Genomic DNA, 23,830 nt, shown 5'->3' on the forward strand with positions numbered 1-23,830 from the left:
AATTCCAGGTTGTAGTATTAAAGTAATGTCTGTTTCTTTCACTAGACTGTAAGCTCCGTGAGCGTAAGGACCATGTCAATTTTTTGCTCACTTGAAAATCTCCAGCACCTCTGTCCTAGCACATAGTAGGTGTTCAGTGTTTCTTGAATAAATAAGTAAATTAATGTGGCCCACTTCTCTCCGCCTCTGTTTCCTGAGCCTAACCCTCCATCTTCTCCTGTCTGGACCTTGGCAATCACTTTTTAACTGGTCTCCCAGTTTACAATCAAGTCCCTACTGGTTTCCCACCCAACAGCCAGAGATGTCTAATAAAAATGCCAATCTGACCATGTCACCCTTCCCACCCCTATTAACAGCATTCATTCTCTTCCCATGGTCCTTGGAATAAAATCCAAACTCCTGACAGAGCCTAACAAGGCCTTGCATGGTCTGCCTTACCGTGCACCAAGCTCCACCTCCTCAACGGACCTTTCTTTATTTTTTAAAATTTTTTAATTGAAATATAGTTGATTTACAATGTTGTTACCTTCTGGTGTACAGCAAAGTGATATATCTCATATATATGTGTGTGTATATATATATATATATATATATATATATATTCTTTTTCAGATACTTTTCCATTACAGTTTATTACAATATATTGAATATAGTTCCCTGTGCTATATAGTAAGACCTTATTGTTTATCTGTTTTATATATAGTAGTGTGTATCTCTTAATCCCAAACTCCTAATTTATCCCTTTCCCAGCTTGTGGGATCTTAGTTCCCCAACCAGGGATCAAACCCTGGCCCTCGGCAGTGAGAGCGCAGAGTCCTAACCACTGGACCACTAGGGAATCCGCTTTCCCCTTTGGTAATGTCTGAGTTACTTCACTTAGTATGATCATCTCTATCAACGGGCCTTCCTTAATTCAACAAATATTGAGCACCTATTGTACCAGACACTGAAGACTCAGTGATGAGTAAAAACAGACCCCTTCAGATCTGTCTACAATCCTCCAGATACTCAAATATACCTCTTTTCCATGCAGGGCCTATGCACATGCTTTTTTCCCTGTCTAGAAAAGGCTTCTCTTTCCTCTCCTTTCTGCATTCCTGACTTTGCCCAGTCAACACCTACCACCCATCAGATCTCAGATTAAGCACCACTTATTCAGGGATATCTTATCTGACTACAACATAGGTCCACCTATTAGATGCTCTTATTGCTCAGATATTCCACCTTCACAGCACTTAATCACATTTTCTATTTTCACTTTGGTTGTGTGGTTTTTTGGGTTAATACCCATCTTCCCAGGAAGCTCCAAGAGCTTCCAAGTCCGGTTTTGCTTACCATCCTATCCCTCTGGTCCTCCACAATTGATTGAAGGAATAAATGAATAAGTAAGTGATTCTCCTGCAGCAGTATTCAGAGGGTACTGCCTTCAGGGAAATGGCACCTCTGCTTTGGTGTGAATATGAGCTGGGGGCTGGGAGGGGTGTCAAAGGAGCTCTCACTAAGGAGAGGGCCTAGAAGCTCCTAGTCCCCTCCCTGCCAGCACCTGTGACTTGGCCCTGCCCACCTCTCCTCCCCCCACCCCAGCTCTCCCCATTGTTCACAGTGCCCCAGCAGCACTGGTCCTGCTCCCACCCCTCTGGGGCTTCTCACACCCTGACGCTGCCTCCTGCAACTCTTCTCCCTGCTCTTTTTCACACAGTCAAGTTGAAATGCTGCATCTTTAGAGGACACTTTCTCTGAGTAGGTCTCCCTGTTATTGGCCATCTTTTCATCCAGTTCATTTCCTTCATCGCAGCTCGCAGGGAAATGCATTTATATATTTATCATCTATGTCCCTAGATGTGTTAGAAGCTTTTGACCACAAAAACAGAAAACCCAACTCCACTGGCTTAAACAACAAGGAAAGTTGTCTAGTGGTAGGAATGGTTTTGAGGTGGGTTAATTCAGTGAGATTCTCAAGGTTTTTAAGTTCCCCCCATCTCACTGCTCTGCCTCCTTGATGTTGGCTTTGTCCTCAGGTTAGCAGGATGGATGCAGCAATTCCAGGCATCACCGTTGGACTTCATGTCATACTAGTAGGGTTTTCTCCTCATTATGGGTCTTAGTTAATTATTGCTGTGTAAGAAATTATCACAAAACTTAGTTTAAAATAACATTTTAACTGGAGTGGCTTAGCTGGTTGGTTCTGGCAGAAGGTCTCTCACGAGGTTATTGTCAAGCTTTTAACCAGGGCTGAAGTCACCTGAAGGCTTAACCGTGGCTGGAGGATCCACTTCCAAGCTTATTCATGGGGCTGTTGGCAGGAGGCTTTGGTCCGTCCATACGTGGGCCTCTCCGTAAGGCCGTTCCTAATGTAGTGCTCGCCGTCTTCCTCCAGATGGACCAAGAAACCTCGTCAGAAGCTGCAGTGTCTTCTAGGACCTAATCTCAGACGTGACACACCACCACTTCTGCTGTATTCTATCATCAGCCCAGCCCTGGTTCTACATGGGAAGGGACTACACAGGGTGAGAACACAGAAGGTGGGGGACGCTGGGAGGTCATCTTAGAGGCTGGCTCCCACATGGCATTTTTTTCTCTCAAAAGTGAGGGAGCCTTTCCTAGAAACCCGGGGAGACTTTTCTTTGTTATCTGCTGGCTGCAGTGGTGTCCCATGCCCGTACCTAAACCAATCCATCCTGAGGGGCGTGGGACCGTCAATTACAATCATGATTCACCCTTGGGCTTAGAAGCTATTTCTGCTGAAGCACAGGGTGGGATCCAGGAGGAAGACAGCCACCTGAACAAAATCAGGATTCTGTCTGGAATGAGGAAGGGGCGATGGGAGTGGATGTTGAGTGGACGACTGTGCCTCTGACGCTCACCTGCTAGACTGTCAACTCCACGAGAGCAGAGGCCAAGTCTTTTCCTACTACTGCATCCCTGGCACAGAAGCCCACTGCCTGGTACAGGGTAGATGTAACCATTTTTGTTAAATGAATAAATGACAAAAAGGAAGGCCACAGGCAGGATGTCTAGGACTGATACCAGGTAGGGATGGATATCTGCAGGCCCCTGGCTCCTCAAGTTCTTCTTAGAACTCAGGAGGCCACCTGCTCCCAGCCCCACTGCCAGCCCCAAGAAGAGACAGCACTGGCAGAATTATTCTCATTTTATTTCTGGAGAAATTTGATCAGATGCAATAACACTGATTCCAGGCGAGGGCAGGGGGCATGGGTACCCCTAAAGCAACCAGTATCCTGTGGCCCAAGGTGCCCCCCATCCCCAGACCTGGGTTCCCCCTCAGTCACAGTTAAATAGAGGGAGGAAGATCTCCCCAGGGAGTCTTGGGAGGGTCTGCCTCTTGCACCCACCCCTCCATGAAGAGGAGTCTGAGCACAAGCTATTTACAGTATTCACATCCACTGTACCCCACCAAACCAAGGCAAATACTACAGGTAGCCCTTCCCCATGGAGGAGGCCAGAGAGGCTGTGAGTGTATGTGTGTGTGTATGGGGGGGGCCGCGCCTGTGAGCACACGAATGCACTGAGGGGCTCCAGCCAAAGAGACATCAGTCTATAAGGTGCAGGTTAAAAATAACAGAGAGGACCCAACCCTCAGGGGCCCAGGCCACTTCCAGCTTTGTTCTGTCTCTTTCTCTTGCAGACATCCTGGTAGATGATGCAAAGGAGCCCTCAGAGTTGTGCCTGGATCCAAGGCAACCCCTTAAAGGACTTCTGGGAAAAAAGCGGGAGGGGAAACAGTCAGGGGAAACCAGGCTCCAAGCTCAGACGGCTGGGGGTCTTCAGGGTAGAGCCTGAGAGGGCCTCTGGCAGAGCTAGGAGAAGAGAGGGCGCGGCTGAGGAGGCCAGGGAAGGCTGCTGGGAGGTACAGATATAGGTCCAGGAGACAGGGAAACCTACCTGTGACCTGCGGGGCCTGCACCACAGCTTTCTTGAGGAAGGCTTCTGCCTCTGCGAAGGGCAGGAGTGCCTCTGGAGTTCGGCCGAGACTCTTGTCCCCAGAGGGTCCCTTAGGGGAGAAGCCATTCTCCTGGTGCGCTGGGAGAGGCTGCAGGCCATTCACCAGGGACCCCGGCGACTCCTTGTTTGGCAGGCTGTGGATGCAGAGGCCAACGCTTAGGCACCTCCCATCGTAAGACAGCCCAGGTACCCCACAGCGCCAGCTTGACCCTGCCTCCCTGCTCATGGCCCCTGGGGTTGGGAGCTGGTACCTCCACTGAGGCTCCTGGGGGGCCAGATCCTCTTTCTGCACAGCCTCCTTCTGCAGCCCAGAGGGCCGAGCCTCCATGGCTTTCACAGGGTCTATCCCTGGGAAGGAATGGCCACCAGTTAGGGGCTGGTGAAAGGATGAGGTCTGAGGATCAGGATGGAAACGAGGGGAACAGGCCTTTACCTGGGCTGGAATTGTTGGCCTTTGCCTCCTTTCTGTCCTGCTTCTGCTTTGAAGAGGAAGAGCGGTCAGGCTCAAGGGGATATCTGGCCCCATCCCACTGAGCTGCTGAATTCTCCTCTCCCCAGCCCAGACCCTGAGCAGCCTCCCAGACGGCCTCCCTCCTCCACCCTGGATGCCTTTCCCCAACCTCCCTTCCTCACCGGACCTCCACTCCCAACACCGCTCTTGGGGGCATCCTGACCTTGGTTTCAGCAGCTTCTGACTTCCGAGTCCTCTTCATGATTTCCTCCAGGCGCTGTATGGAAGCCCCACACCAGTTAGGCCCAAGCCCCGCCCTAACCCTGAACCTCCCACCAGCTAGTCCTGGTGCTGGAGTTTCAAGGCCCTTCCAGCTCGTATCAATTCTTTCCAGGCCAGGAAGCCGACCTCACCCCCAACTCCTTCTTGTCCTACCCTCTACAAGTCCAAGGCAGGTCCCACTTCCCAGCCCCACCAGCCCCTCCAACGGAGTGGGGACTGAGCCCAGGAGCTGGCCCCGCCCACGAGAACCAGGCCCCGCCCACATAACTCCCGCCCACCGCTCTGCACACCTTTTTGCGCTCCTGCCGCTCCTGCTCCTCGCGCTGGAAGTGCTTTTCCCGCTCCAGACGCTGCCGTTCAGCTTCTTCTCGGGACCGAGCTTCGGCCTCCTCTTTCTGCCAGAGAACCCCGTGAGCTTTAGGCAGCCGGCCTCCAGCTGTCCCTCCCGGCCGGCCCCAGGCCCGCCACGAGGAGGCGCCCGCGTCCCGCCCCGCGGGGGCACCTGCTTTTGCAGCCGCTCCAGTTCCTCCTGCTCCGCCTGCGCCTTCTCCCGGGCCTCCTGCTCCTCCCGCCTCCTGGCCTCGGCCTCCCGCTCTGCCCGGGCCTCGGCCTCCCGGGCCAGCTGCTCCTCTCGCATTCGCCTGGGGGTCAGAGGAGACTCAGGCTTACCCCCAGCTTCTTCTCCAGCCCCTGTAAACGCCTCCTCAGTCCCCGAGGGCGTGCTCACTTGTCCCTTTCTGCCTGCAGCCTCCGCTCCTGTTCCTCGCGCTCCCGCTGCTCCCGGGCCTGGCGCCGCTTCTCAGCCAGGAGCCTAGTGGCCTCTTCTCGGTCTGTCGTGCCAGCCATCGGTTTGCTAGGGGTCACCAGGGGAGCAGGGGCTGGGGGTGAGGTCAGGACTGCTGTATCTGGAGCGGGATCCAGGACCAGGAATCAGCACACACCAGCACAGGCACCTCCATCACCCCTGCATGCCCCCGTGCCTCCTGGACCTCAGGGCGATCCAGGCGGCCCACCCGCCCAACTCCTGCCACCAACTCAGAGCAGTGCGGTCCTCCTCTCTGGCAGGAGCCTTTTGCCAACACCCAGTCCCCAGGCATCTCTGGCAGCCCACACCTCTGACCACCTGCCCCTCACAGGCAAAGCTGGCTTCTCTGCCCTGCCCACCTTTTGGCCTCTTCTCTCCTTGCCCACCTGCAGGGATCTCTGTGGGCTGCTCCTCCTGGGGCTGGGCTGGGGTGGGTGAGGGCACAGGCGAGGGTGCTGGTGAGGCTGGGGCTGCAGGCTCCTTCTCGTCACTGGCCTTGCCCTTGCTCTGGTTCTTGTCCTCAGGCCCCGCCACACTGAGGCTCTCCTTTGCCTCATCCTTCCTCCGAACCCGCCCCTTGGGTGATGCGGTGGTACCTCGGGGGGACGGTGGTTTTGGGGGCAGAGCATGACCTGGCCCTGGGCTGAGGCAGGGAGAGGCAGGCCTGTGCCAGGATGTGGAGGGAGAGGATGGCCGGGCCTTGGATTTGGGACTGGGAGAAAAAAGGAAGAGTTAGACCTTGAGGGCACAGAGTGTCCACGCACACATGTACACACTTTCAGCATGTCACTTCCTCAGGGAAGTGTCTTCCCCAGGCTTGGGTCAGCACCCCACCTTATGTGCTCTCACAGAAACATAAAATTTCCTTTTAGAGCATACATCCCAGTTTGTAATTACATATTCATTTGTGATTCTTTGATTAATGTCTGTTTCCCCAACAGCCAGTAACACATTATAATAAAAGCAAGAACTAGGCCTAGGGTCTTCCCTAGTGGCGCAGTGGTTAAGACTCTGCGCTCCCAATGCAGGGGGCCTGGGTTCGATCCCTGATCAGGGAACTAGGTCCCACATGCATGCCACAACTAAGAGTTCACCTTTCACAACTAAGGAGTCTGCCTGCTGCAACTAAGAAGCCCACGTGCTGCAACTAAGACCCAGGGCAACCAAATAAATAAACATTAAAAAAAAAAAAAAAAAAAAAAGAACTAGGTCTGGTTTGGCTCATGGAAATGTCCTCAGCACCCAGAACAGTACCTGGCAAGGACCATTCATGCATCCACCAGATATTTGTTGCGTGCTTACCAGAGGCCAGGCACTGTTCTAGGTGCTAGGGTACTTCGGTGATCAAAACACTCCCCCCACCCCCCCAAAAAATCCTCCCTCAAGGAGCTTTCCTTCCAGAGGTGGGTGCCTAACACATATTTACGAATGAATGGCTGGCTGGCTGGCTAGCTGGCTGGCTGGCTGGCTGGCATAGGCAGGCGGTGCCCCACTGCCCGGCCCACCTGAGCTCCGCGTTGCCAGTGGAGAGGCGCGGGCGGCGCGGAGAGGCAGGCAGCGACTGGCGCTTCTTGAGGCTGCGCTCCCGGGCCAGGGCACTCTTCTCCTTCTCGTTTTCCCGCTCCTTGTCCTTCTTCTCCTTTTTCTGCACCTGGGGAGGAGGGTTAAGGAGAGCATAGAGAGGGGGAACAGAGGTCAGAGGCGCCCTCGCTGCCCTGGATGGGATCCCTGTCCCCACCACTCACCAGCGAAGCCTCGGGCCGGAGGCGGGCCGGGGCAGGGCTGCCCACGGTGCTGGCCTTGCGGCGCTCCCCGGCGGGGGCGCAGCGGTGCCCGCTTCGGGGGGCGCTGCACGGCGTCAGGGGGCTGGCGGAGGCCGAGCGAGGGCACACGGGCACGGCTGCGGAGGGATGAGTGCGGTCGGGGTGCGGCCCACTCACGAGGCTGGCCCCCGTCCCGCCTCTCGAGGGGGCTCTCCCAGGACCGTGGCCCCTACCCTGGTCCCGGCCGTTTCGGGGCAGGGTGACCGCACTGCGACTCCGTGCCAGGAAGGAGAGGGTGGGCGTCATCAGACGGTCCACAATGCTGCTCTCCCATGGGCTCAGCTGCAGGCTGCGATCTAGGGGGAGATGCCGGGAGAAGCAGGTTACCGCAGGGCCAGTGCAGGCAGAGGCGTCCGGAGACCGCCAGGTACCACCCCCATGCCGAGCTCAAGGAGTCTCCTCCCCCAGGAGGCCTCTCCCCCCAGTCATGGGGGTTACACAGGTCCGTCCTGGGGTCTGACCTCCACTGCAGACCCAGGCAACAAGACACTTCCCATGGCAATGTCCTGCAGGGCTACAGGGTCCCCTCCTACTGCTCTCCCCAGGTGAAAGGGTTCTGCACTGTGAGTATAGAGAGGAGCCACCCGAGGTTGGTGGCAGACCCAACTGCCCACTTCCATGTCCCACTTGCTGCTCTCAGAGGGCTGGCCTGGGGAGGTATATGCCCCCATGGATCTGGGACAGTGGGGTTCCTTGTGCTCCTCTGACTGAGGAGAGGCCCAGCTTTTGTGCGTCCCATGCCAGGGAGAGGCTGCTAGGGGGGCCTGGCTGCCCTGGGCCACCCTGCTCTGTCCCCTCAGCTGCTGGGTTATTTTTAAGCTTCAGTCAGGTGGGGTTGGTAACAGCAGCTGATTTGGCTGCTAGGCAACAGAGCAACCAAATAAAAGCTGAAGAAACTTATAAATAACTCCTACCATGGCCCCTTCACATGTGAGCACCAGGGCATGGTGGGAACACAGGGGCTGTGCTACCCTCCTTGGCCAAGGCTCTGGAGCCAGCCAAGGCCATGGCTGGGGCTCTGAAAGCAGAGAAGGCAGGGTTGCATGGGCCCTCCAGGGTGGAGTCAGAATAAGAGGGCTCCTCCACACACGGCACCCAGGCTCGTCGGGTACTCGGGGGCAAAGCCACCTGCCTAAGGCTGGTCTAGGCCAGCTGGCTGTGGTTGGAGATGAGGCTGCCTGCCCATTCCCACCCTCCACCACCAGTCCCACCCCCAACCCACCTGCTCTTGAGGCCCCAGCCAGGCTCTCTGCCCGCTGGGTCACTGCCCTTTGTCTCTGTTCTCCTCCCCTGTGGGGCACACCTCTGTTCTCAGGGCCCAGACCCAAATGCCGGCTCCCCCGAGGGGTGCAGAGCCCTGAGTGGGGTCGAGTGGGGATGGAGACCTGGGGTATGTGAGGGCTCCTGGGACCTGGGGTTCTTGCTGAGCTCTGAAGGAGGCTTGGTGGGGACTACAGGAGCTCTGGAGGGAGGAGGGCTGGGCCTTCTCTTACTTCTACTGGGGGAGTTCCAGAGCGTGGCAGAGGACTTTGAGAGCCGCTTGTTGATTATAGAGTCCACGTGTTTGGGCAGGTTTACTGCCGACACGGAGCACCTGCTCCCACCTGGAGGGGAAAACACACGGCATTAGGGCCGGGCCAGACGGGAGCCAGGGGGGGCACTGAGGCCTTCCATGCAGGATGCTCCGCGGGCAGGAGGGGACAGGGAGGAGTGGGCAGGCTAGGAAGGGGAGGAGGAGGCAGACTTGGCTCTGACGGGGCAGGGGGGCGGGGGGGTGGGTAGGTGACCCGAGACAACCTGGATTGGGGGAGCCGACGGAAAAGGAACAGAGGAAGGAGATGGAGTAAAACTAGAGAAACTACAGCCTTCCTGGCCAGGAAGTCACTCCCTAGGGCTGGGTGCTGCAACCCCTCCCCCATAACCACCCAGCGTCGGCACTTGCTGGCACTGCCCAGCCAAGGCTCTATGGCTACAACACCCACGGTACTGGGACAAATGCAGAGACGTTCCTAAACAGAAGAACCCATGGTCAAAGTCACTCACACAAATCCACATATTCATAGGGACACACAAAGACAAAGACGTGCAGGCCCGGGCATATAGAGTGATAGGTACTTCCACATGCGTGCGTGTGTGCAGACATGCACAGATACAGAAACAAAAACACCAACAGAAAGAGGGTCAGACCCAGATGCACACAGGCACAAATACATCGAAGCAACTTAATCGTATTTGTAACAGCTAGCATTTGTTGGATGCTTGCTATGTACCAGGCACTGTGCTGGGCACCACACATGTTACCACACTTGATCCTCCCCAACATCTACCTACAACCTCGGAGGCAAGTAGTACTGTTATCCCCATTTTACAGATGAAGAAAGTGAGACAGCAAGAAGTCAGAGGTCACACCACACGTGCCAGAGCTGGGATCCTGACCCAATTCCGTCTGACTTGGGAACCTACACTGAGGTACACAAGGCCACAAACACACCAAGGCAAACACATATGAAGACACACAACGCACAGATGCATGAGCACATACACCAAAAGATGCACAATGAGAAATACTGAGTCTTGCCATTACATAAAGACATCCAAACACAGTGGTACATACATGCCAGCAAAAAGTCAGACCAAAATCCGCGATGGCCCTACGTGAAGAAAACTCAGAGACAAAAATCTACCTTCCAAGACAGATACATAAGGGGGTGACTGTTTTCTTTAAACATCCAGTGTCTGCAGGGTATTAAAGTGCTCTTCTATGTATCAGCAACTAATAGTAATTGACAGGAGCAAAGAAGGCTAATCTAAAACGACATAGCTTTGAAGAGCAAACCAAATGAAGAGACTCGACCTCTGACTTGATAGTGGAAGTCCTTGTAAAGGACTGGGTTTTACAGACTTGGGTTTACAGATCATTCCAGAAGGCACAAGTCACACGAAACAAGGCATACCTGCTGCAGGGAGTTGCCAGCTCCTTGCACTGAAGCTGCTCCCTTCCCCCACCTCTCAGCCCCCAACCTCCCCCACCCACCCTTCGGCCCCCCTGGCGCACTCACTGGTCTTCCGTCCTGGGGAGCTGTGGTGCAGGGCCCCTGCCCAGGACCAGCGCTGCTGCCGGATTTCGGCCCACGTCTTCTTCACTGACCTCTGGATGGCTGCCTCATATCGCTCCTGGTGAGGAGGGGGCAGAGGGGAAGGGTCTGGGCTCAGAATCATTCCTCCTACCTGGGAGAAAGGCCCTCTCTCTCCTGGGACAATGCCTCCCCCTGTGATTGAAGACAGTTTGCAACAGATCCCTTTCAACTTGTTCTTGGGGAGCTTTTCACTGTTCTTGACTCATTATCTGAGTGTATGAGCTGTTTCTCTGAGGATGGAGCGGGACTCTCCGTGCCTGGGACTCCCAGGTGGGCCACTGGCAAGAGGGTCCTGACCCTGGAGCTGTGTTTGCTTTTAGCCTGAGGCCCCGGGGCAGGGCCAGGCTGCCTTTTCCTTCATATCTTCATGGTGCTCAAGCCAGGGTTCTCCTAACTAGGAGCTCACTCGGCGCACTCAGACAGACACATCTCTGCACACCTATACACACACATGTGGGGCACACACACACACACACACACACACATACGTGTACTGACAGCACCGGGTTACAAGTGCCCACCCTGGCGTGTACAGAACCAAACACATCTGCACAGATGCCCAGATATAGTACCCATGGCACACAACTGCAGACACATGAACACAGATGTGCATACACACTAAGCCAGTGTGCAGATGTGTGCACGCACACGCACACAGGTCCACGTGCACCTGGTCAAAATTCAGCATAAACGCACCTTGTTTTTCTCCAGTTTCTGCCGCTGCCGCTCCTCCAGGGCTGCTCGGCGTTGCTCGGCTTTGAGCCGCTGCTCCTCCAGCCGCCGCCGGCGCTCCTGGAGCTGCTTCTCCCGCAGCACCTTGGCCTTCTCCTCCTTCTCCAGCCACACCGCCTTCTTGGCCGCTGTGGGGAAAGGAGCCCCAGGGGGCGTGAGCAGTCCTGCAGCGCCCGGCCCAGCAAGTGTCTCCTCCAAGTGGCCTTGCCTGTTCCTCTGACCCTGGGTGGGTCCCCCTGCCTGCTTGGTGGGGAGGTGCCTCTGCTCTCAGACTCCCCCCCTCAAGTTGAAGGGCATCCTGAAGATGGGTTGAGACCTCAGAATGAGGGCTTCCCCAACGGGAGGCCTGTTTCTCCCCCATTGGCCTCATGGTCTCTGGGCACCAAAGGAGAAACAAGCTCTTTAGTGCCAGATCCCTGTCTGACTTTGGGGTCTGCTGTACAGAGACTCACATATTGTGATTAGGAGCATGGGATTTGGGGTGAGATGAGGCTTCTGGGTCTGAATCTCAGCTATGCCACTAGCTGTGTGGCTCAGGCAAAGGATTTCATCTTTCTGAGCCTCTGTTTCCCCATCCTCAGAATGCATAGAGGGTTAAGTGGGATAAGTGTACCGCTCTTAGCACAGTGCACATAATAAATGCTCCAGAAGTGTGAGTGTTACCAATAGGATGTCAATGGTGGTGACGCTGAAGAAGATGCTACTGCTTCCCACACACTTACCCAGGTACTTGGCCCGCTCTTCCCGCCGCTCCTTCGCCAGCTTGTGTCTCTCTCCTGCCTTCTTTGCATCTTAATAGAGGGAACGAAGAGACTTAGGTCAAGAGCCTGCCCCAAGAGGGGAGTCAGCCTCAGGGCCCTCCCCGAAGGCCTCATCCCACGCCTTTTCTTATCTCCTCCAGGGTAGAGACTCACTCTTGTGGCATCATCCAGGGCTGGGACTGGGCCCAGGACTAGGGACATCACACATACCTGGCTTCGTGGGAGGGCTGTCGGCAGCTGCCACTGCTGTTGGGGATGGCTGGCTGCTTCTTCGAGGAGGCCTGGCATCCCGTGGGCCTGTGGCTGGTGGGGTGGGTCCCCTGATCTTCACTTCTGAGAAAGGGGACTCTTCCTGCTGTGGGGCTGGCCTAGGCCCTACCAGCTCTGGGGGGCTCTCTGGTTCCAGTGGGAGGTGCTTAGGGCCAGTGGTGTTCTTCATGGCGGGAGGGGTGTCTGGGGGAGTGTCGGGCACCAGTGCTGACATCGGTAGTGGTGGCGGCGGCGGGGAGGGGTCACCTTCTGGAGAAGGTCGTGGCTCTGGAGGGGTCCTGGCTGCCACATCTGGAAGAACAACACAAGAGAGGAGAGTAAGTCAGATAGAACGTCTGTGCCATCAGTTCAACATGTAGCTCTCTCCCTTGTCCAGCTGATATTCATTCATTCATACATGTTAATCGAGTTCCTTCCATGTGTCAGGCCCTCTTCCACACACTAATGATATAACGGTGAGAAAATGGTCACAGTCCCTGCCTCTGTGGAGCCCACACTCTAGCAGGGCAGACAGACAGATAGCTAGGTGATTACAGTATAGAATAAGTACTATGTCTGGGGTAGCAAAGCAGAGATGGTTAACCTATATTGGAGGGGCTTCCTGCAGAAATTATAGCCAAGCTGAGGTCCAGGATGAGCTGGAGTTGGCAAACCAAGGAAGAGAGGGTTCTGGCTAAGAGAAGAGCATTTGCAAAGGGGCAGAAGGGAGCAGGGTGTATCGGAAAAGCTGAGAAGTTTGTAGTAGTTATTAGTGCACCAAATGGTAATGACTGGTTTCCATGTCTGCCTCCCTCGCCTTTCTGCTTTACCTTGGGGTCACAGTGCCCATCCCAAGGCCTGGTGCTCAGGGGCTGCCAGTGCTGGGCACAGTGGGATGCCCGTGTGGAATCCCCAAAAGGGTAGGCAACCAGCGACATCCCCTTTGTCATCTTTTTTTTCTTTCCCAACCACCCTCAGATTTCTTCTTTTAAGACACTGATATTTCAGGGTCCCTGTAAAACATACCAAAGTGCCAAGTAAGGAAGCCACATAATTTGGTGTATACGTGTTCATGTATACATGTTCATGCACACATGTGAGCACAAGTGCACTATAGCGCAACAGAAAGACAGGCTTGGGAGTCAGCCTGATGAGGGCCTGATTCTGACTTCACCACCCCAAGACAGGAAGAGAGGGCCTGATAACCTTGGGGAAGCCACTCAACAGCTCTAAGCCTCAGTTTTCATATCTGTAAAATGGGGACTATAAGCCCAAGCTGATAGGCATGTCAGTGAAGTACCTGGAACAATTCATGTGCCAGCAAACAATACTTCCCTCTCTTTTCCTGTGGGTCTTAGGAAGCTGCCAAAGAGAAGCCTCTGCATGTTGAGCCCTGGTGCCATCTACTGCTGCCCTCTGGGCACTGAGGGGATTGGTGGGGACACAGCCACTGCCTGGGCTTAGGGATCAGGGCCAGGGTCCATGGAAAGGTCAATCTAAGGAAGCATTTTTCGCTCTCGCCAGGTGCCTCCACCATGCAGGGTCCTCTGCTCTACGAATGGTGGCCCTCTCAGGAGGTGACAAACTCCCCATCCCTGTGGGTGACAGTGTGTATTCAGGGAGAGGACCCTCCCAAGGAGTCAGCTTTGGAACTCTGGGAACCCTTTTCAGGGAGACGGGTGTCCAGTGGGCTCTGAAGAAGGCAGGCTATTTGAATATGTGGCCTCCCCGCTAACTGTGACCTTGGGCTAGTTACAGGCCCTCTCTGTGCCATAGCTCCTCTTCTGTAAAATGCAGATAGTAGGACTGTGATGACTGTTAGTGACAACAATAATCACTAACATGTGTATATTTCTCGAGAGCTTCCTATGTTGAGAGCATTTTACACATATTAGTTTTAATCCTTATGACAATACTTCTGAGGAAGACACTATAAATATCTCTTTCACACAGAGGAGAAAAGAAAAGCAAAAAGAGTTTAAGTAAATTAGTTTGAGGTCACTCAGCTGGGAAGTGAAGGAGCCTGGACTTGAACCCAGTGTTTGTCACCACAGCCCATGCTCTTAGCCCCACACCCTCCTGCCCCTGTGTCAGGCAGTATGGGGTAACACATGTTACACAATGAAATTATCTGAGGCTCACACTATTTCCCCCTCATTCCTTCCCTTCCAGCTTCCTGGGCTCCAGGCAAGAGCCCCAGCTAAGGCCCTTTTCCCCCAACGGTCCCTCCAGCCAGCCCCTAGGCTCACGACAGCTCTCACCAGACCAGCTCCAAAAGGCTGCCTGGTCACTGCTAGTCGACTTCCCAGCCACCCGCAAACTCCTTTCCAATTCCAATGGGCAAAAAAACTAGTGGCAACCATTTAGTGAGTGCTTGCTATATACTGAGAGCTGAGCTGGGCCCTTTGTATCCCCATCCTGCATCTTCATATGAGCTCTGAGAAGCTTATCCCCATTTGACAGGTGAGACTATCAAGACTTACCCCACTAAGTGACTTGTCCAGGGTCATAGAACTAGTATATGGCAGAGGCAGAACTGAACCCAGGACTGTCTGGGGCCAGAGGGCCTAGGTATGTAAGTATCAATACAAAGCTTGAAGGCTGAGGTTGAGGCCTGCTTATTGCCATTCTCCTAGCACCTGTGCCGGCTACATGTGTTGCAAGGAAAACTGGTAGGTGGCTGTTTGTCTACACCTAGGCAAATCACACCCAGCAAGCAAGACAGTGAATTTCCAACTAGCTTCTGACTAGCCCTGTGAAGGGAGTCTCGGAAGAAGTAGAGGGATGAGGCCTGGAAGGGCCTGCACCTGGGCATCAGATGCAGCGGGGCGGAAAGGTCTTGGGCTTGAGTCAGACAGGCCTGAGTAGGGAATTTCAGCTCTGCTGTGGGACCTTGGACAGGCCCTGAACCTGTCTGAGCCCCAGTTTCCTCAGGCTGGGGCCTATGGTGTTGGGACCTATGGTGAGTAGGTACACCACCTCTGGCACCTGACAGGGGCTCAGTAAGCAGCACCTGCCTGGAAGAATTGGTCCACTTCTTCCCATCTCTGCCACAAGCGCCCACGTGGGTCAGGCCTTCACGCCCACTGCTCCATGACACTGCTCTTCTCAAGGTCACCAATGACCTCGGCATTGCTAAGTCAGCAGCCATTTCCTGGTCCTCGTCCTGCTGACCTATCAGCCGCATTTGACACGGTTGATCCCTTGGTGCTCTTTGAACACTTTCTTCAATTGGCTCTGAAGACAACATGCTCTCCGGATTTCCCTCAACTTGCTGGCCGTGACTTCTCAGGCTTCTTTGCTGGTCCCTCCTCAACTTCCTAACCTCTTAGCACCGGGGCTAAGTGCCCCAGGGCTCAGTGAAGACCTCATCTCTTTTTTTTTTTTTTTTTTTTTTGTGGTACGCGGGCCCCTCACTGCTGTGGCCTCTCCCGTTGCGGAGCACAGGCTCCAGACGCGCAGGCTCAGCGGCCATGGCTCACGGGCCCAGCCGCTCTGCGGCATGTGGGATCTTCCCGGACCGGGGCACGAACCCGTGTCCCCTGCATCGGCAGGCGGATTCCCAACCACTGCGCCACCAGGGAAGCCCCAACCTCATCTCTTTTTGGTCTACACGTACTCCCTTGGTGATCTCATCCAGACTCATGGCTTTAAATACCATTGCTCTGCTGATGACAACCAAATTTGTACCTCCAGCCCGGATGTCTCCCTTGAGTGCCAGTTTAGCTCATGCAACTCCCTACTTGATGTCTTACTGATGCCCCCAATTTTTTTTTTAACACCTTTATTGGAGTATAATTGCTTTACAATGGTGCGTTAGTTTCTGCTGTATAACAAAGTAAATCAGCCATACATATATCCCCATGTCTCCTCCCTCTTGCGTCTCCCTCCCACCCTCCCTATCCCACCCCTCTAGGTGGTCACAAAGCACGGAGCTGATCTCCCTGTGTTATGCAGCTGCTTCCCACTAGCCATCTATTTTACATTTGGTAGTGTATATATGTCGATGCTACTCTCTTACTTCATCCCAGCTTACCCTTCCCCCTCCCTGTGTCCTCAAGTCCATTCTCTATGTCTGTGATGCCCCAAATTTAACATCCAAAACTGAGCTCCCGATCTTTCTCCCCCAAACCCTGCTCCTCCTCGAGTTTTCCCCATCTCGGTCAATGGCAACCCAGTCCTTCCCGTTTCTCAGGCCAAAAATCTTGGAGTCATTTTAGAATCTTTTCTTGTCTCACAACTCACATCTAATGTCTCAGTAAATCCTTTTGGCTCCACATGCCAAGTATATTCGGAATCCAATCACTTCTATCTCCACTTCTATCATCGTGGTCCAGCCACTATCATCTCTCATAAAAGCCTCCCTGCTGCCATCATTTGTTCTCCCCTTTGGTATTTTCTCACCACAGCAGCAGAATGATTCTTTTCAAGAATAAGTCAGATCAGGAGTTCCCTGGTGGCCTAGTGGTTAGGACTGCAGGCTTTCACTACCGTGGCCCACGTTCAATCCCTGCTTGGGGAACTTACAAAATCCTCCAAAGACGCCCCACCTCAAGGGAGGAAAAACCAAAGGCATCACAATGGCCTCCAGGGCCCTTGGGGATCCTCACTCTCCAGCCCATTACCTCTTGGCCTCCTCTCCTCCTCCCCTTCTCCCCCTGCTCCATCTCTTCTGGCCACTGTTCCTTATTTGTGTCAGGCATGCTTCTGCCTCGAGGCTTTGCCCTCACTGTTTTCTCTACCAGAATTCTCTGCCCCCAGATCCAGCATGTCTCACTCCCTCACCTCCTTCAGATCTTTACCCGTATGTGACTTCTCATTCAAGCCTTCCTGGATCCCCTCCTTAAAACTACAAACTGTAGTTGAAGTCTCCCTCCCCTTTCCAACTGTATTCTTTTTCCTTCCAACTCTATTTTTCCCAGTAAGCATTAGTAGCACTTTAACACTGTCTCCCACCTCCAGAAGGTAATCTCCACGAGGGCAGACATTTTTGTCTACTTTGTTTAGCTCTTCTATTTCTAAGGCCAACAGAGCCTGGCACACAGGTGCTCCACAGCTATTTGTTGAATGAATGTATCAGTGAACTCCACCCTGGCAGATACCATCAGCACCTCTCTTCCCTGGATGACTGCAAACTCCCCCCACTGTCCTACCCGAACCCTTTCCCCCTCTGCTCTCCACTGAGCAGCCAAAGTAATTGTTTCCAAATGCAAATCCAGCCACGGTACTCTTCCCCACTGGAAGCTTCACAGTGACTTCTCCTTGTTCTTAAGAGAAAGACAAAATTCTTGAACCCAGGCTGCAAGTCTGGCAGAGTCTGAAGGCCTCTCCGAACAGGGTAAATTCCTTCATTATATATAGTCATGGCTTCATGTGCCTCTTGTTTGGAGCACTGCGACTGTTACGATTTTACACTTCCTTGTTTGGTTCTTTTGTTATTGGGAGGCGGGCCGGGCCGCATCTGCTCTGCTCGCCACTGCTTCAACAGCAGCTACCGTCGTGGTGCCCAGTATGTGGAGACCGTCACGAAATGCTGCCGAATGAGAATAAAGCACTGTACCAGGAAGCCACCCTCGCCTAAAGCAGGTGCACAGAGAAGGAGATTTTTACTCTAATAATGAGCAAACCCATGTTGCAATTTCTTGCAAAGGGATAAGCACTTGAAGGGAAGTAAAACAACTCCCCCTCAATTGAGTTTGGGCAGCTTCTTGGACTAAGGTAGTCAGGGAGAAGTTAATAAAAGTAATAATGCGTGTTGACTCCAGCAGTTCAACAGGAAAAACTTCCCAAGAGGCAAATAGCACGTTTGGAATTCTTCTTCTGACCTGGCGGACTATTGACCCCGAATCCAAATATTTTCCCGAGAATTATGCCAACCCTGATGAAATATCACTGGGACAGTGTTATTCGGAACAAATTATGTTAAGCCAAATTAATTCCTTGGTTAATTATCTATGTGGTGTGGTTAAACCAATATCTGATTATTCCCATTTTCAATCACCAAATGTGATCCTTCAGCCACCTCATTTTATTGTAGTTTTGTGTGTGTCAAATTGTGAGGTTTTATTTTGCTATGCTGATATCTACCAGAAGTATTTGTTAAGAACTGGATAAGTGACAGATAGTTTGTATTCATTTCTTGGCACAAAGAGCATTAGCAGGGCAAAGGTGCAGGAGCTGGTTGCAGGGTCAGTAAGTCTAGTCTTCTCAGAAAACCCAAGAAGGACTGCAGAAAGATCAGGGCCGAGTCTCTCAGAGGGCCTGTCACATGTCTCAGGGTGCTTACTCCCCATCTCCACCCTCTGGGCGCTGGCAGGCCTTTCCTCTCATCCCCCCCCAACAACTGCTCCTGGGCCAAAACTCCTCTCACAATACCGATAACTCAGTCTGCCCTTTTTGTGTGCCTGCTGCCCCTGCGAGAGTTGGTGGCGAGAATCCTTTTTGCAGCCCAGAGCTTTATACAGGACCTACCCAGCACAGAGTAGGAATTCTGTGTCTGTTTAATGAACACCTGCATGGATGGATGGATGGATGGATGCACTGTGGATAACATAGTAAAACCCCAAGCTGCTCCAACGTCTAGCCTCTCTAACCCTAAATGTCTTTACCATATCAGAGCCTTGTATGTGCCCTGCCAGCTCCTCAGCCCAGGAAGGGAAACACAGCTGAAGCCCTACAGTACACCAGGCACCTTCCCTTATCTCATCTAGTTCTTATTACAGCCCCAAAGGGAAAGTGCTATAGGGGCCCCTGTTCCCCAGGTGCGAACACTTAGGTTAAGTGAACTGCTCACGTCAGTGTCGGAGGTAGGACAGGGCCCAAGGCTGCCTGATGACAAAACCCTTATGTCACACTGTTTCTGGTGGGTGTCACATCACCGCTCCCTAAGACTCCTGCCTGTTCCCTGAAGAAGGAAGTGATTCAGTGGTTCCCCTGGGGCGGTTTCCCCCAAGAAGATGAAGGGTTCAGGTGGGGCAGGCAGGCACTGAGCTCAGAGGGCAGGAATGCAGGGAAGGCAGGCTCCTGCCCAGGCTGGCCACCAGGAGCCAAGAAGTGGGGCACCTGAGCAGGTGTGAGGGCGAGTGGCCCTCCTCCAGGAGGCTGAGCAAGGGAGTGCCCAGGGGAGGGGCTGTACAGATAGCAGAGGTCAGCATATAGCTGACCCCTAGCCAGAGCCTTCCTGGCTCTCGTAGAAGCTCCTTAGGTGGCAGCATTGGACCAGACAAACGAAGACAGGGAGGCCGACAGAGGGGCAAAGACACACACGCAGACAGAGGGTACACACTGCAGAGAGAGACCCAGACAATGTGGACAGAGTCTGCACAATGGCGAGAGACAAGACACGTTTCTTTTCTCTCTCCTGTTACATACAGAAAACAGACCTACTGGGATTCAGAAATCTACACACACACACACACACACACACACACACACACACACACACACACACACTGTCAGGCACCCCCTCCGAGGCATAGACAGAAACCTCAGAGATTCATACAGCACTCAGGGACGTGATGTCCCAGTATAACACAGACTCATCCAGGTCACTTCGGCCCTGCTCAGGGAAAGTCCAGTTAACTGCAGCAACAGCTAATGCTGTGTCAGGCACAGCTAAACACCTTAAAACTTCAGTCCTTTTCATCTTCACCACAATCCTATGAGGTCGACATTATTACCCCATTTGACAAATGAAATAGATTCAGAGAGATTAAGACACTTGCCGGTGAGTAGCAAAGCTGGGTTTGGGTCCCGAATCAGGGTGACAGTCTGTACCTTCACTCTGCTACCCAAAGGGGGCAGCCTCCTGGGTTTCCTCTCCTGGAGAGATCTGGGCTGGGAGGATGGGGTGGGCAGGAAGGACAAACCCTGGGAGATGCCTGATCATGGGGCTGGGACAGAGGGGAGCCTTAGGGGGCAGCATTACTCCCAGCCGGGACAGAGCTGAGCCAGCTCTGAAAGGGAGTGAACTAGGAGAGGGACAGCCTGCTCCGGTGGTCCTCCGAACCTGGGCCACAGGCCCTTCGTAGCAGGGCACTGGGGCCAGGCTGTGGGTGATAAAGCCGGGATCCCACCTGAGACTGCAGATCTGAAGAGCTCTCTGGCCCGGTTGGCGGCCATTGTTCCCAGCCTCCAATCAGGAGCACCCACTTCCTGTTATTTTAGGCGGCAGGAAATGACCCCATCCCACAGCTTGGGCCCTCCCTCAGCCCCAGCAGGGCTGCCCACGCTGAGGCCTAGAAGCTGAGGACAGAAGCCCAGACTTAGGCCAAGGCCTGAGGATGGCCTACTGGCTGGACTGTCACCACTGACTGAGTCCAGGGCCTCCTTCTGGTCTGACTTGCTCAGATTCCAAACCAGCAGGAGGCACAGAGGACCCAGGGCTCTGCTGATTCTACCTCTGCCTGCCACAGAAAAGATCACAGGGTCCCTAAAACCAGGATGCCCATAGAAGACCAGTCATGCGAGGACAGTGGGCCAGACTCTATCACCAGCTGGCTTGGCCATGCTAATTCAGCATAGAGGTTTAGTGCACAGGCTTTAGAGTCGGATGGACCTGGGTTCAAATCTTGCTTCTGCCAGTACCTAGCTGTGTGACTTTAAGCAAATTACTTCCCTCTCTGAGCCTCATCTATAAAATGAGGATATGGGACTTCCCTAGTGGTCCAGTGGGTAAGAATCCATGCTTCCACTGCAGGGGGTGCGGGTTCGATTCCCGGTCAGGGAACTAAGATCCCACATGCTGCACGGCACAGCCAAAAATGAAAAAGAAAATTTGAATAAATAAACAAACAAACAAATAAATAAATAAAATGAGGATAATACTAGTCCCTACCAGGATAGTTCTGAGAATCAAATGAGACAATGCACGGGACATATTAAGTGCTATCTGTGGCACAGAGAAGGTCCTTAATAAACAGGGGTGGGAGATAAGTAGGATCACCAGGAGGGTTTATTCTTGGCCCATATCTCCTCTTAAAACTGGGGAGGAGCACTAGATACCAGGTTGTCTACCCCCTATCATGCTCTCTGCTCCCCTCGGGGCAGAGCTGCAGCTGAGAGGTGATGGTGGAGATGCTGAAGGCTGTGCCCTGGGGTGCCAGGCAGAGCTGCCACCTCCAACAAAGCTGCATTATCTGGGCTGGCTCGTTGGCTGCCTTACCGGCCCCAAGGCCCAGTGGGGACCCAAGGACATGGTTCCCAGCTGCTTGAGGCCAAACTCCCAACATGGATCAGACCTGAGACCTGCCCTGATCACCCTCAAGTGCCACCACCCCAGCCTGGGCCCTGCTTTCAGCTCCTTCCCTGCTCCCTCAGCCCTGCCCCACCACCAGCTGATGCCCATCCCTGAGGAGGAGGAGGAGGAGGAGGAGGTGGAGCTGGGGGAGTGAACTGGCCTGGTGCCCCTTCCTCCTTATTTGCATATGCATGACTGCACATTAGGGGCTCATTAGAGGCCTCATTATTGGGCCCACCAACCCAGGGAGGGACAGAAACTGTCAGTGGGCACTGCCAGCCAGGCTGGCTGCTGTATGTAGAGAGGCGGTCCATCTTCTCATCCATTCAGGTCCACCTCAAATGCCTCCTCTGTGAAGTCTTCCACAAGCAGATTCCACCAACCACTGCATCACTGTTATACCTGGGCTTCCCAGCAGTGAACATATCGGCTTCCCCCACTGGGCCAGGAGCTCCCTCAGGGTAGTGACTCTGATTCACTTCTCTGCCATCTGTACAGCCAGCACCAAGCTAGCACATGGTGGGCATCAGTATGGCTGCGCTGGATGGCTGCACCCATCCCCTGGGTCTCTCTCCTACTCCCAAATGCCCCACTTCAAGTACAGGGCCCTCTGTTCCCCAGATACAGCCTGGCTCATGTCTGTCTAGAACCCACCTCCCCCTTGCTCTCTGGCCTACATTTACCTCCTGAAATTCTAATTAATCACACCTCCACCTCAGGCCTCTGAAGGAATTAAAAATAGTAACAACAAAAATAAATAGCATTTATTGAGCATTGACTACGTATCAGGGCCTCTCCTAAGTGTTTTATGCGTTTCTCTAACTTAATGACCCCAATGTCTCTATGAAATAATTTCCAGCATTATTGTCATTTTATAGATGGGAAAATTTAAGACTTAAGCAAATTACCTAAGGTCACACAGTAGTAAGTTACAAAGGGGAGACTTAAACTGTTTGATTCCAGAGTCTACACTCTTAAGCAAACTGACTCTCAATTCCTGCCCTCATTTCCTCCATATTTCGTACCTCCCTGCTGGCACCAGTTCCGATAAGCATAACGACAATAATGGCAATAACACTGTTTTGCAGGTGTCTGTGTGCCAGGTTCCTTTAGGTACATCACCTCTGATCCTCACATTAACCCCACAAGGTTGATAATACTACCTCCATTTTCCAGGGGCATAAACTGGCCAGAGGAGGTTAAGTCACTTGCTCCAGTCCACACTTGACCCCTACTGCATGCTGCCTCCTTTTAATGCTCAGTGTGCAAAGGGAATTCAAAGAGAGCAGGAATCATGTCATACGCACTCGGTGTCTCAGACCCATGCCTCAAACTCTCACAAGGGCACGTGTAGTGGACAATTCCTTTACTCCCTGGAAGCACTTGACTCACAGGGGCCCTTGTCACCTTCAGCTTCTCTGTGTAGGGACCAGCCACCATCCTGACCCAGGTTCTCATGTAACTCCATCTAGGTCCCTATGTGTAGAAGTCTTCCCAATCCAGGACCCTGTATGCAGGACCCACTCAGGCGCCCCCCAATACAGCCAAGCATCCCGCCCATGCCCTCAAGTTCAATCCAGACATCCCACTCCAGTGCCCTGCTTATAAACCAGCTACTCACTCCAGCCCTCAGCTCTGGCCCAGTAATCACCGCCATTCAGGCCCCGATGCACACACCAGTGCCAGAGACCCTCAGCTGCAGAGGGCCAGTAAGCAGATGGAACTGACCCAGCCTAGGCCTCCCTGGGTTCCCTCTCAGGCTCAGCAGAGCCAAGACGGACCAAACTGCCATTGTTCCAGCACAGCCTACAAACGTCCCGAACCACACCAGTCTGACAGCCTCCCCTTTTCGTCCTCCAGCTCCCACACCCACAGGATCCCCTCCAAGCACCCACACTGGCATGGGGAGGATCCCACCCACAGCCAAGCGGCTCCACCTTGTCCTGCGCTCTCCGCACCCACAGACACTGTTTCAACCTGGGCCCATGCCCCAGGGGGCAGGGAGGTGACAGGGATTAGGCTCTAGGACTCTATGGAGGTGTGGGGTTGGGGCCACCTCCCCCCCTGAGTCAGTGGGAACAGGACTTAGGTCCTCAGTAATCAAGCTCTTCCCTCCCTTTCCAGGAAGAAAGAGAAGGAGAAATCCCTCCCTCCAACCCCAGGCCCAACCAGAAACCTGTCCCCACCCCCTCATCAGCTGCTCCCAGATCCGAAAGGGATTTGCAGAAGTCCTGGGCACTGGTGGTTGGTGGGGTGAGGGGAGGAGAGAGAGCTTTGATGGTCAGGGGCCTAGAGAGAAAGAGAGAGAAAGAGAGAGAGGGAGAGGGAGAGAGAGAGAGAGAGAGAGAGAGAGAGAGAGGGAGAGGGAGAGGGAGAGGGAGAGGGAGAG

The 23,830-nt window shown here is 53.6% G+C and overlaps 1 protein-coding gene across 10 annotated transcripts in view; it reads right to left on the reverse strand.

Moving 5' to 3' along the window:
* Nucleotides 1-3,133: 3,133 nt before the first annotated feature.
* The window catches only part of MAP7D1 (MAP7 domain containing 1), a 22,241-nt gene continuing 1,544 nt past the window's right edge, over nucleotides 3,134-23,830 (reverse strand). The window contains exons 2-18 of one of the 10 annotated variants that reach the window (XM_024125599.3): nucleotides 12,165-12,515; nucleotides 11,916-11,984; nucleotides 11,158-11,321; nucleotides 10,384-10,498; nucleotides 8,818-8,928; nucleotides 7,498-7,620; nucleotides 7,247-7,401; nucleotides 7,007-7,152; nucleotides 5,888-6,213; nucleotides 5,424-5,601; nucleotides 5,199-5,337; nucleotides 4,987-5,091; nucleotides 4,638-4,691; nucleotides 4,397-4,439; nucleotides 4,215-4,311; nucleotides 3,904-4,097; nucleotides 3,134-3,717 (exon numbers count right to left, since the gene is read on the reverse strand). In XM_024125599.3, coding sequence (XP_023981367.1) covers nucleotides 3,707-3,717; nucleotides 3,904-4,097; nucleotides 4,215-4,311; nucleotides 4,397-4,439; nucleotides 4,638-4,691; nucleotides 4,987-5,091; nucleotides 5,199-5,337; nucleotides 5,424-5,601; nucleotides 5,888-6,213; nucleotides 7,007-7,152; nucleotides 7,247-7,401; nucleotides 7,498-7,620; nucleotides 8,818-8,928; nucleotides 10,384-10,498; nucleotides 11,158-11,321; nucleotides 11,916-11,984; nucleotides 12,165-12,515 — 2,381 coding nt within the window. In that variant the 3' untranslated portion in view covers nucleotides 3,134-3,706. Of the gene's footprint in view, nucleotides 3,819-3,903; nucleotides 4,098-4,214; nucleotides 4,312-4,396; nucleotides 4,443-4,637; nucleotides 4,692-4,986; nucleotides 5,092-5,198; nucleotides 5,338-5,423; nucleotides 5,602-5,860; nucleotides 6,214-7,006; nucleotides 7,153-7,246; nucleotides 7,621-8,817; nucleotides 8,929-10,383; nucleotides 10,499-11,157; nucleotides 11,322-11,915; nucleotides 11,985-12,164; nucleotides 12,516-23,830 lie in introns of all 10 variants that reach the window. The other 9 variants (XM_028484644.2, XM_028484645.2, XM_028484646.2 and 6 more) reach the window with 9 other exon arrangements.

This window comes from Physeter macrocephalus, unplaced genomic scaffold (assembly GCF_002837175.3).
Source record: "Physeter macrocephalus isolate SW-GA unplaced genomic scaffold, ASM283717v5 random_202, whole genome shotgun sequence".
NCBI classification, from domain to species: domain Eukaryota; kingdom Metazoa; phylum Chordata; class Mammalia; order Artiodactyla; family Physeteridae; genus Physeter; species Physeter macrocephalus.